This window comes from Penicillium waksmanii (genome assembly GCF_028829765.1).
Source record: "Penicillium waksmanii strain IBT 27052 chromosome Unknown utg000007l:1.0-4314555.0:1.0-4317578.0, whole genome shotgun sequence".
In the NCBI taxonomy this organism is placed as follows: domain Eukaryota; kingdom Fungi; phylum Ascomycota; class Eurotiomycetes; order Eurotiales; family Aspergillaceae; genus Penicillium; species Penicillium waksmanii.
Genome location: NW_026643253.1, coordinates 3,509,778 through 3,522,257, shown reverse-complemented (window position 1 = coordinate 3,522,257; position 12,480 = coordinate 3,509,778). Strand labels below are relative to the sequence as shown.

The 12,480-nt window shown below is 50.0% G+C and overlaps 6 protein-coding genes across 6 annotated transcripts; 4 read left to right on the top strand and 2 right to left on the bottom strand.

Annotated features, from left to right (window-relative positions):
• Positions 1-53: 53 nt before the first annotated feature.
• N7481_008155 (RsfS/YbeB/iojap family protein) lies at positions 54-2,258 on the top strand (the record flags this gene model as incomplete). Its single annotated transcript, XM_057267374.1, has 1 exon — positions 54-2,258. One exon carries the CDS (start codon positions 54-56, stop codon positions 2,256-2,258), a length of 2,205 nt encoding a protein of 734 aa, XP_057121575.1.
• A 613-nt stretch (positions 2,259-2,871) lies between these two features.
• N7481_008154 (RmlC-like cupin domain-containing protein) lies at positions 2,872-4,491 on the top strand (the record flags this gene model as incomplete). The annotated part of the gene is made up of 3 exons (XM_057267373.1): positions 2,872-3,237; positions 3,302-3,517; positions 3,796-4,491. The coding sequence occupies 3 exons, from the start codon at positions 2,872-2,874 to the stop codon at positions 4,489-4,491; spliced, it is 1,278 nt and encodes a 425-aa protein (XP_057121574.1).
• A 330-nt stretch (positions 4,492-4,821) lies between these two features.
• On the top strand, positions 4,822-6,109 carry N7481_008153 (pex2/pex10/pex12 family protein; the record flags this gene model as incomplete). The annotated part of the gene is made up of 2 exons (XM_057267372.1): positions 4,822-4,879; positions 5,004-6,109. 2 exons carry the CDS (start codon positions 4,822-4,824, stop codon positions 6,107-6,109), a joined length of 1,164 nt encoding a protein of 387 aa, XP_057121573.1.
• Positions 6,110-6,230: 121 nt separating this feature from the next.
• N7481_008152 (uncharacterized protein) lies at positions 6,231-6,437 on the top strand (the record flags this gene model as incomplete). Its single annotated transcript, XM_057267371.1, has 1 exon — positions 6,231-6,437. One exon carries the CDS (start codon positions 6,231-6,233, stop codon positions 6,435-6,437), a length of 207 nt encoding a protein of 68 aa, XP_057121572.1.
• An 814-nt stretch (positions 6,438-7,251) lies between these two features.
• Positions 7,252-8,907, bottom strand: N7481_008151 (MFS transporter; the record flags this gene model as incomplete). Its single annotated transcript, XM_057267370.1, has 1 exon — positions 7,252-8,907. The coding sequence occupies one exon, from the start codon at positions 8,905-8,907 to the stop codon at positions 7,252-7,254; it is 1,656 nt and encodes a 551-aa protein (XP_057121571.1).
• Positions 8,908-10,816: 1,909 nt separating this feature from the next.
• Positions 10,817-12,311, bottom strand: N7481_008150 (uncharacterized protein; the record flags this gene model as incomplete). The annotated part of the gene is made up of 5 exons (XM_057267369.1): positions 10,817-11,330; positions 11,388-11,776; positions 11,839-11,946; positions 12,009-12,061; positions 12,107-12,311. 5 exons carry the CDS (start codon positions 12,309-12,311, stop codon positions 10,817-10,819), a joined length of 1,269 nt encoding a protein of 422 aa, XP_057121570.1.
• Positions 12,312-12,480: the final 169 nt, after the last annotated feature.

Below are 12,480 nucleotides of genomic sequence, written 5' to 3'. Positions count from 1 at the left end.
GTCTGTGAGAGGATAAAGTCACGAACAGATCGATTTGTAACTTTTGCCCCGCCATGGCCGAATCTTTTATCGCTGACTCATCGTTTGCCCTGTTTGCACCCGCAGTATCGCCGGGTTACTCACCGCCTATAATTTCTGCCAATATCGCGTGGAAATTCGAGCGATCTTGGAAGGTCCAGTACAATAGCGTCGCCATGAGCAGAGCCTTATTACGCGGGGCCGTGTGCCATTCCTGTCGCCATGAGGCCCTTCGGTCATTTATGGCTGTATCGGGCATGCCGATACCCCGATACACCTACACCCCTCGACACATGTTCACCCCCAGAGCTTTTTCAACTGTAGGCCCGTTGCGGTCTGATCGCCCTCCTGCTTCACAAAATCCTGATATCAATATTTCGCCAGTGGAGGATACGGTAGCCGAAGTCGAAAATAACGGATCCACCTCTGCATCTCATGTGCCCTGGTACCTGCAGGGTGAGCCAACCGCCGACGAGTCCCGACCTGTATCTGGAGATCACATCCCGGAAATCCCAGAAAATTCCCCCGAATTACTCCCTGTCCTCCTCGAATATTCGTACAAAGACCTCGGCTTGGATAGCCTGAAACTCTTTGATCTTCGTGGTCTCGAAACACCCGCCGCACTGGGCGCCAATGTCATCATGATAATTGGAACAGCACGAAGTGTGAGGCATCTGAACATAGCCGCCGATCGTCTGTGCAGGTGGCTTCGGGCCACGTACAAGCTTTCACCATTCGCCGATGGTTTACTTGGACGCAATGAGCTGAAAATCAAGCTCCGTCGCAAGGCCAGGCGAGCGCGCGCTGCTGCCGATGCCGGCAGGATGGTGGATGAAAAGGATGATGGCATCACGACGGGTTGGATCTGTGTTAATTCGGGCGTTGTAGAAAAAAGCCCCATTGGATTGGACCTCAAAGATGCCGGACTAGAAGGCTTTGGTCAGCTTGCCACTGGTACCACCGTGGTTGTTCAGATCTTCACCGAGGAGAAGCGAGCCGAAGTCGACCTGGATGGTCTATGGCAAGGGAACTTTGACCGTGCCGAACGGAAACGCCTTCGCGAACTTCAACAAGACAATGTGGAACCTGCGCCTAAGACCGAATCCTCGGCAAAGAGCCGCTTTTTGAATAGTGCTGCCAGCTATCCCAGTGGCCAGAAAAGAGGTCTTCACACTAGTCGCGAAGGTGCCTCGTCTTCCATCAAATCAGTGGATCCAGCTACCGCTTTTGCAGCTTCATCAGCTCCCGGAAAAACACCTGGAATGTCCACTGCATCGCTGCTCAAGATGTTGACTGGACTTCCCGAGGAGAATGCGAGGATCGAGCTTGGAACTGGACCTGATGATTATCAATCTACTCTGTTTCTACGACTGCTTAACGAGAGCCTTCCGGCCAACATGTCCCATGAATCCCTAGCAGCATTGCGCCTAAGACTGGCTACGATTGCCATTGCCTGCCACCATCCGGCATACAGCAAGCCTGCCTTGTCTGCCTCATTTACTGAATATCTCGGCAATGCTTACAATTTGAAGGACGATCTCGCTTTTGAGATTGTCTCGGCGCTCCTGGCCCCGCAAAAGCTTCAAGACAGTCATGGACAGCCTGTCTCATATCTACCCGAGGCAGACATCGAGCTCGCTCTGCAAGTTCTCGACCGTCTCAGCCTCCGGGGTGTTCCGATCCTCAATATGAAAGTGTTCAATATGCTTTATCGCGTAGCTAATACTACAACCAAACTCCCGTCGAAGGAAGATCGTTCCCAGTCAAAAATTACACCGCAATCGACAACCGGCAATGAATGGTCTGAATCCCAGCGTCAGATGCTGAATCGTTTGTCAAAAATTGTTTCTGGTGCCAATGTCGCCTTTGACGAAGCAGAGGCCCGCCAGCTCATGGCAACCCAGTTTCGATGTGAAGACTACGATGGCTTCTGGCGTCTGTGGCGGAAATTTCCCCTGAAAGGTGTCATCCGCACACCCGAAGACTATGCCCAACTGTTCCAGCTGCACGCTGACCTTGGGGATGAACGACGGGCGCGCGAGTGTGTCTCCGAGTGGGTTCCTATGATGGAACGAGAGGTTACTCCGGTGCGGCTGCAGGGTCCAATTGTGACCTCCCTCATGCACTGCATTCTGGTCGCGGACCCTGATATCCAATCCCGGGCCGAGAGGAAGACTCCGAGTTCCTTCTTAGGTGTCTGGACTCAGTGCCAGGAGGCACTTGCCAAGAGCAATTGGTGAAGGAAGAAGGAAGAAGGAAGGCTGGTGAATCTAATATCCATGGATCCCTTGTATTATAGCTGTAGCATACCTTTGTTTATTAAAATATTTGCATAAGAACCCGTCGGTTTCTCAACTCTCCAATAAAAACCGCTAATTGACAAGGGATGGTTGCCTAGCCAAGTTTATATCGGTGCCTTCCGAGTACATTTGAAGCTCAGACCATTTCAGTGCGGAGAATGCGGAGTAATCCACTTCAACCTCTAAATGCCTTGGCCTGCATTACATCGACGGTAGTTTCAAGCATGGTAGAAAATACACCATTGGCATTTCTTAGCTATTACAAACATACAGGCATTGTTTCTGTAGACCCATTTAAATTAAAGCTTAAAGAATTGTACTTGTAGGATTGCGGTATAAGATGAAAAGTAAAGATAGACGTATGGATTACGTGCTTCTGATGACTGCGAGTGGCGAGGCCTCAGCGCGTCATTGCGTCTTTCTTCCCCGCAAACTAACCCGCGGCATTTCAAAGTTACTTGACTTGTTTGATTCCTTCAAAAAGCATTCCTTTTCCCTCTCCAGCCATTTGTTACACCAAAAAAAAGCAAAAAGGAAAACCCCTGGTGTCACTATGCACTCCACCGTTCTACTGCTGGCCCTGGCAGGCCACTTATGTAGTGCGATCCCCGTACAAGATGGTCCCCAACAACGCCTGTTAAATGGCCTTGAACTCCCTAAATCCTACAATAGTGTGACGGGAGGCGGCCGCATTCCGTTCACACCTGGCCACCGAGACCCTTACGATGAAGCTGTTGATACAGTTGGTGATGAGCTCGACCCTCTCCCCTGGCGCAATGGATTAGGCGCTTCGGTCTTGGGACCTTGGAACAAGGATCGTTCCAGACAGAGCCCAGATCTTGTGCGACCTCCCAGTACCGACAAGGGTAATTTGGCTAATATGCGCTGGAGCTTTGCTGATTCCCATATCCGTATTGAGGTAAGGGCTCTCTTTTCTCTGTAGTTCCCTTTCCCGAGCCAGTTACTAAACCAACATTACACAGGAAGGAGGATGGACCCGCCAGACCACCGTTCGTGAACTCGGAACAAGTGTCGAGCTTGCTGCTGTCAACATGAGACTTGATGAGGGTGTGATCCGAGAGCTTCACTGGCACAAAGAGGCTGAATGGGCGTATGTTCTCGATGGCGAAGTTCGAGTGACCGCGCTTGATTACGAGGGCGGGAACTTCATTGATGACTTGAAGAAGGGTGATATCTGGGTTAGTATATACCTACCTTCCTTCCTTCAGGACATGCCTCCAAATTCAAGTTTCGGACCAGGGACCCAAAGGCTAACATCATCCTCACTCTAGTATTTCCCCAGCGGCGTGCCTCACTCCCTACAAGGCTTAAGCCCCAATGGAACAGAATTCCTTCTCATCTTTGACGATGGACGATTTTCCGAGGAATCGACCTTTATTCTGACGGATTGGCTTGGTAAGCGCTATAACGTGTCCAACGATTGTCTGTTCCTTGACTAATACTCGAAAATGTATAGCACATACCCCCCAAATCGGTGCTATCCAAAAACTTCAACCTGGACCCCAGGGTGTTCGCCCATATTCCCGAAGGCGAAAAATACATATTCCAGGGCTCCAAGCCAGGCTCTATAGATGACGAGGCGCCCCGTGGCAAGCAGGCGAAGAAGTCCAAGTATCAATTCACCCACCGAATGCTTGACCAAGAGCCTATCAAGAGCAGCAATGGCGGAGGGCAAGTCCGAATCACCGACTCCAACAACTTCCCCATCTCCAAGACTGTCTCAGCCGCCCATGCGATCATTGAGCCTGGCGCCATTCGGGAAATGCACTGGCATCCGAATGCCGACGAATGGTCGTTCTTCATCAAGGGTCGTGCCCGAGTGACCATCTTTGCTGCCGAGGGCACCGCTCGGACATTTGACTATCTTCCCGGCGATGTTGGCATTGTGCCCCGCAACATGGGCCATTTCGTCGAGAATATCGGTGATGAACCTGTTGAGATGCTGGAGGTTTTCCGCGCCGACGAGTTCCGAGATATTTCCTTATTCCAATGGATGGGCGAGACTCCCCAGCGACATGTTGCGGATACTCTCTTCGCTGATGATCCTGAAAATGCGAAGAAATTCCTGGACCAGATTCAAAATCATGAACATAACGTTGTTACCAAGCCCGACTTTGTTCGTGAAGGTGGCCGATCGGGTATGGAACTGTAACCGATGGGTAGTTGGGTTAGAAAGCAGATATTGTATCTCTCTTAGAATATGGAAACTGGAACATAGTTGCTTGCAGATAGGAGAGTTGGAATGTGAAGTACCATTATTCACCGATATCAGGTATACTGTACTCCGTAGTCCGAGTCATAGTCCTTGTCATGGTCATACTCCTAATACGCGGGTGTCAATGAACCTCGGCTTCCGCCGATCCCCCCCGTTCTCCTTCCGGCAATCCACTCTCCACTCCGCAACCTTCACACCACCACCACCTCCTCCATCTATCTCCCCTCCGCCCCCCTCTCTGGTCGACGATGACTGGTACTCTTGAAAATGGAGTACCTTCCTAGTCTTCAACAAGAGTTCGATGAGCATAAGCCATCACTTTTCGGTGAGTCTCGACGCCATTTGCGGGGGAGTCATCCCTGGACGGGGTACTCTATTCGCCTTCATCGGCCAATCTGAGCTGCGCCGCGGTCACGACCACGTTCGCTAACAAGTCTATCATTTTCTAGAACTCCTTGCCGAACAACAACTCTCCGATCTCCTACCACCTTCTATTCGATACCTTCTCGCGGTCGCGACTCACCGCCACCCCCGGTACCTTCTCCGGATCCTCAATTCATATGACGAAGTCTACGCCCTCCTCTCCCTCGTTGTCGAACGCTATTATCTGCGCACCTTCGGCGGATCTTTCACAGAGAACTTCTACTCTCTCAAGCGCGAGCGCGTTCTCCGCACCAAGAATGGCGAAATCCCACGCGCCCAGGTCGGCGCTGACGGTCCGGTCCGCGACGCCCTCAAATTGCACTCCATCGACGTGTGGAAGAACCTGTTGGTGATGGTCGGTGTTCCATATCTGAAGCGCAAGCTAGATGAAGGATATGATATCCACGCTGCGCCACAAGCGTCTCTGGTGATGGGCGGCGGGCCGCGATACAACCCCAGCGATGACCTACCTCACAACCCGACAGTGCGCCAGCGCATCTTCCACTACTATAAGTGGTTCTTGCGCAATGTCTACCCATCTGTGAATGCGGCATATTACTTCTCTGTTCTGGCGTTCAACCTCGCCTACCTCTTCGATAATACCAAATATTCCTCTCCATTCCTCTGGTTGATCGGCTCTCGCATTCGCCGCCTCGGGGCCGCCGACCATCGTGCCATCGCTGCAGTTCTCGATCCCAAGCCCGCCCCCGGTGGCAGTCGATCCCAGCGACCAGGCTCGGGATTGATGGGTCTGCTCAGCCCACAGAACCTGAACACCCAGCTTCTGACCTCTCTTCGCTACTTCCTCCCAGCATCTATCTTTGCGCTGAAGTTCCTGGAATGGTGGCATGCTAGTGATTTCTCTCGTCAATTATCCCGCAAAGCGACCGAAGTCCTCGACCTCCCAGCCCCCGTGATCTCAGGCCTCACTAATACGGCCGAACGAAAGAAATCCGCGGAAGAAGAGGAGAAGAAGAAGAAGCAGGTCGCTGAGCAAGAGAAGAAGGTTGCTTCTGGAGATCTCAAGTCGGCTCTCAAGTCACCACGACGACACCAACCTCCTATTTCAGCGACCTCCTACCTCCCCATCTTCACTGTTCCTCTACCCCCCAGCCGATACTTCCAGCGCTAATACATGCCCTGTCTGCCTGAACGCTTTGACAAATCCGACCGCCTGCCAAACAGGCTACGTTTTCTGCTATGTCTGTATCTTCCACTGGTTGAACGGCGAGCACCAGCGACAATTGGACTTCATGGACGGAGGAGGTGCCGGCGCCGCGTGGGAAGAGGAGATCACTGGCGAAGACGAGGAGGATGAGGAGAAGAACGACGGGCGGGCCAACGAAGAGACTGGAACGCGCAAGCGTGGTGGGAAATGGGAAAGTGGGAAGGGTAGGTGCCCCGTTACCGGGCGAAGAGTCCTTGGGGGCACGGATGGTCTGCGCAGGGTGTTGATTTGATTTGATTCGATTTGATCTGGTCCGATCCGATCCGATGCATATACACTGTATTCTTACATATACCACCATGGCAATAGAGTCCATTTCCTGTTTCACAAAGTGACCACAAGTCGATTGCTGTCAATTGTATAGTAGAGGGCGAAAATGGGAAGTATTCTTTTTTCCAAGAAAAGAAGCCTGATACAAAAGCGAAAATCGAACCTGATGTCTTCCGGTAACAGTACAAAGTGGGGCTGTCCAAGGTCAATGTAAGTTCTAGACGAGTTGGATTAAGTTGAATCTATAAAATGGCCCATCATATACAATCATCTTATGATATTGGATGAAAACCACCCATTCTCAATTTTTTCCAATCCAGAAAAAAGTAGAGGATAATTCTTCTCTGATATGCCAGAATAGAAACAGGAAAAAAAAAGAACAAAAAACCTACGACCACTTGTCCACGTGTGCACCCGTTTCAAAGTGTTGTACTGTCGCAGCCCGCCCACTCCCGAGTCGTCTCATCGGTGCATGGTCCCAGACAGCCATACATCGCTATCTGGTGCTGCCTTTCAGATAGGCCCGTTAGGTAGTGGTGGCTAGAACCTGTTACCCAACTACACCATTGGCGAGAACTTGACAGAGCAAAGGGTTCATCCAATTTTCAACGAGCATTGGTTAATAGGAAGAGGTCATTCGCGTTGTTTTCCGAGTATCTTGACCGAACATGGTCTCGTGTGAATGTAGTATGAAATGGTTTTTCGATTCGTCAACAATAATGCTTCTATTTACAGTCTATCCATGTCTATGTATTCTCCCCTTTCCAATTGCCTGATTAATGTAGCGTAGTCGCCCTTTCAAGAGCAGATTCCTCGGACGTCATCATCTCTCCCGTATTACTTTCATCAGACTTCTTCTCTTTCAGTGTATGCGCCCTGATTCTCTGCATATACTCTTCGGACTCGGCTGCGTACTTGCACTTCGATCTGATGACAGCTCCGTACTTATAGAAAAGGAACGGAATCGGTATGCAAGCAACCGAGAGAAATGCCGGGATCGACGGAGCCCAGTGAATCCCCAGATTACCATACATATAGAGCGAGATGACGGGGAAGATCGCACCGAAGACAGAGCGGAGAACAGCATTCGACGCGAGAACCGATGCCGAGTAGATCGTGTATGAATCAATCAAATAGTTCATGATCCCGAGGTAAATCAGGATAACGCCAATTCCAAACGGCGCCGTGCCAATGATAGATACGATCCAGTGGATGGATGGATAATTCGTCCACGCGAACCAAAACTGGCTGATAGAGATCAAAACAGCACCCGGCATACACTGCACCAGGCGTGTCTCTGGTGGCGCGCGGCCGCCGTGAGCATCCATAGTTTTGATGTAGTGCATGTTTGCAGGGATCGTACATCCAATACCAATGAGCATGCCGACCAGGATCCCCAGGAAGGAAAGACCGCCCACACCTGGATTCCACCCACGACCTTGTTGAAAGACGATAGGGAAAGCGTCGAAGAACATATACAGCGTACCGTAGACGATGGCAATGTATACCGCGCAAAGAAAGACAATCGGCTCCTCGAGAAGGAGAGCCCAGGGTCGGAGAAGTGACTTGTTCAACAAATTCCCCAATGACACTCGGCCTTTATCGATCTCAACTTTACTTCGATATACTTTGCCCGTGATCTGCGAGAGGGTCTCGGCGCGTCGACGTAGAAGAACCGGAGGGTATGTTTCAGGAATTATCAGTGTCGATAGTATCCAAACAAAACCAGCCGTCGCAGCAAGGAAGCCCTCAACCCATCTCCAGCCAGCCTTCATCCCCAAAAAGCCACCAATGATGGGACCGAGCGACGGGCCTAGGAAGGGAGCAGCAGCGTACAAGCTCAGCGCTAAACCGCGGTGCCTCGCTGAGTACAAATCCGAGATTGTCCCACCAGCATTGCTGAAAGGGGACGAGCCAAAGCTGCCAGCAAAGAAACGAAGAATGCAGAGCGTCCAGATGTTCTGCGCGCCCGCACAACCCGCCAAAAACGCAGCGAGACAGAGCATGCTGATGAAAAACGAGACCTGTCGACCCCAGACCTCGCCGACAGGAGCCCAAAGGAGAGGGCCGATCGCGAAGCCTAGCACATACAGCGATAGCCCCAGGGTAGCAACCTGAGTACTGACGCCGAATCCCTCGATAACTTCGTCGATGGTTCCGCTATACGCAGAAGAGGCAAGGGATACGATTAAAGTTGTCGCCGCCGCAGTCAACGTGATGGACAATTTCTTGGCCATGCTGAATAATTGTGGATTGCGCGTGTCGCCAGGGATCCAGGTCACGGCGTAGGGATCCTCTTCAGTACCGGAGCCAGCGAATTCGGAATCGAGAACTTCCTGGGTGACGGCGCCATGATCGACCAAGACGCGCCAATAGGGAATAGTTCGCGGGTAAACCCTGGGCGCCGTCTTGGGGGCGCATCCTTGTGGCATTCTCGTCGCGAAAGTCGAGTGTGTTGCTCGCAATCGCAATCGCAAGTGCCGGGATGGGATGGGATCGGGGTGGGAAGAGGGTTTCACAGGACTTCGATCGACGATCTCGATCTGCGCCCGAGGGGAGGGCTAGCCTTGGCCCTGGCCCTGGCTTGCGTGCCTGATAGCGACAATCATAACAAATCTTTTCATCGGGCCTTCGGCACGGGTTCGATTGGGTGGGTCTCTCGGTTGCATTCTGTATTGGTGCTGGATTCCCGATGGGGTTTCATCGGCAATGCCGAGTGGGTGTGGATTGCAGTGTAGGCTGTAGTTTGGAGATGTTACCTGGGTGGATTTGAGCAATCATGCATACATTTATTGATTGTGGCGTATCGTTGGACGTTGCTATGGGCTGCTGTATGAATAATGCACAGAGTATCCGTACAGAGTAAGACGTGGCGTTCAGCTGATTGAGTTAAGCTTTTGGCTCGCCGTGATTGTGCCTGCATAACAATCAGACCCACTTATCATCACTTAATGCACTGGCATATCTAGAGGATTGGGAGGAATGATGAAAATGCATTCTGGATTGATACTTTCTTTTCTTTTCTTCCAAAGGCATCTTTCAGCTCTGGATATTCAAATTGACATGCTATATCCAATCTGGTTTCTGGAATGCTTCGACATGATCGTCGTGAAGTCCAACAACATGATCACGATAAATATCATAAGCATAAGCCTCTGTGGCTGGCTTACGAGTCCAGAAAAACTCTTCCACTCCCGGACCTTTTCGGAGCCATGTGGCCGCTTTCCTTTAAAGCAATATGAATGGAAGCCATGTCTGGCTCATGATTACTACCACCCGAATCACTGTCTGATCATGGACAGACTTTTCATCGACACAGAAGAAGTAATTGCCATTGTAGCGTCGGAAATCTTCAGACAGGATAATCTTCCAAATCCTCTGCTCAGTGTCTTGATATTCGCTCTCGTTGCCTCCCGTCCAGGGAAAAAAGTAACCGTCTGCCGAGCAGTTTCTCATAAAACAGTCTGAGAAGACATCGTATGTCAACTCCGAGTCAGCCTGCAGATTCATGCGATCATCCTGCCGCATTTCTTTGGCCCGGTATATTTCATCGTAGTCTGCTAGCATCAAGGCTCGAGCTGTCCGATTTTCCTTCTCGGTAAGATGATCCGTCAGGAAATGCACATAACGCAGTTCGCCGTATCGTGTTGGAATCCATGGGGTATGATCATATAACGGATGGTCTGGGTGGCATAAATGTTCGCTCCTTCTCTTGCTGTATTCAAACTACTTCTCTGAGGTACTTTTTCTAGAGCCTTCTTGTTTAAGACTACGTACTAATTAGAGGAGTAAGGTTCGGGCGACATAACCGAAATCTGGGAAGCGCTATATCGATAATTCCGAGCCACCTTTGCTCCAGGGTTGTTATATGATCTTATAAGATCAACGAGCTTGAAAATTGAATCACATTATACAAATCGATCCATGATTCCTTCGGCCAATTTCAAATTGCGTGCGTTCGAGAAGATTGTGTGTTTATCTTCAACCTTGGAAATTGGCTTATAACTAACTATCGAATTAGACAGGCGAATCACAAAAATATCGCGTCGTTAGGTTCAGACGCTTCACTCTGAACTGAGGCAACTCATCGCCGATGGAGGTCACTTTCGAGGACGTTTCTCAGCCGGGCGAGGAATCCGGATGCGCTGCTGATGGAAGCACTGATTTAGGATAGTCCTACAGTATGCGATATGGGAATCCGTTATCGCTTAATAGTCATATGTCCTTGCTCCTAATTCACTTCTCTTTATTTTAATTTTCGTCCTTCTCTATTTATGCCCCAAGCCGTGGATCCTCAGACCTAGAGACTGTGTGGTTGGAAGCCGATAAACCCCATGAAAGCTAGAGATTTGGCTCTTTCAAAGATGTTTGCTCACTACCAGAGTGAAAACGAGAGTCATTCGTGACACTGGCATGTAATCTGCCTGCCTGGGCATCATTTTGATAATCTTGAGACTCGAGATCATTATGTAGATTTGTCTGTGACTCAGACTTCCCCTTATCCCTCATAGGAATATTGTCTTCGTCTATCTGGGGGTAGTTTGTATCTGTCGTGAGCCAAGGCTTAGAAATATTTCCTCGAGAGATAGCACGCGACAAATGGCGAGGGGCAGAATTTGGAGTTTGATCAGATGGGTTGCTAGGCTTTGCACTAAGTCCAAGGGCGCTCGTCAATCGACGAGCAAGTCCGGTCTCAATGATCATCTTGGACAAACAGGGAACACTAAAGATGAAGAAACCGCAACTCATCTCGGCACAGGCCCAAAAGAGGAGAGGCCCGATTAGATACATGCTGTCTGCTTGTTTTGCGAAGGCGACCGTATGAGCTAAGCGGAAAATTGCTGAAATAGATGCCCTAGGAAATCAAGATTAGAAGGCCAAGGTCTTGCGATAATGGTAGTTGAGAACTTACAGGATACCAACACCGAAGATGATCGAAATACCGATCTTCTTCGGCCAGCTCATCTGCAGGCTCCAAATAATTCGCTGTGGCAAGAGAAACATTGCCACATCGGAGATAACTTGCACCGAGGCAGATGTAAGCATCACATTTGGCAGAGAGTAGCATTTGCTGGGAATGTAGAATTTCCAGATCGCCTCGTGAGGACGACACTGCATATTCAGAAGAATGATGCAAAGTATTCCCCACAGACATTGTAGGGCAATCACGGCCCAGCATCCAATCCAAAATAGATTACGAGTTCTGTCAATTGGGACAAAAACTCGACACCAATCCATAAGGATAGCGGTTTTGATCAACGGCAAGACCGCCGAATAACAGCAGCCGTAGATGAGAATCAGCTAAAATCGTCCATTAGCTTCTAGTTAAAAGGTTTCAAGCACTGGTCATATTCAAAGCTCACGTAGAGTGGTTGGATGAGGTCTTTGTTGTGGAGATTCCAGGTGTGAACAAAATAACCGGGCGTGAATATCAACGAATAGCCAGCGTAAGCAGTTCCCCAGTAAGCACCCTAGAAGTAATCAGTATATTATAGTAAGATTTCACACCACATCAAATAATAGGTGAACGAACGTAGGCGCATATCATCATAACTGTCGTTAAAACAATGATTAGTCGTGTTTGGGCTAGACACATTGAGTAGGCATAGTATGAAGCTAATCCAAACTCACCTTCCTCCACACGAATCTTTTTATCAATCCACACCCGAGCGAACAAGCGCAGACATACACATGCGGTCGCAACGACCATACAAATAGTTGTCACAAACCAGGCCAAACCATTGCTATTTGGCGGGTTTTCGAAATTTGGCGTCACCCCTTCCGGCGCAGCGAGCGCTGGCGCGGCCAACAACCCGGCGAGAGCCTCGGGGGACATGCTCAGCAGATGGCCAGGGCAGCTCAAACAGAGCAGCCGGGGGTAGAAGACGACAAAATAAATAACTGCTTAGCGGCCTCCAATCTAGCGAGGGGGAGCAAGGCTAATGTATTGAGTTTTGTGATCGAAATGATCAGCAGATTAACAGGTCTGAAGAATTCTCCTGTGT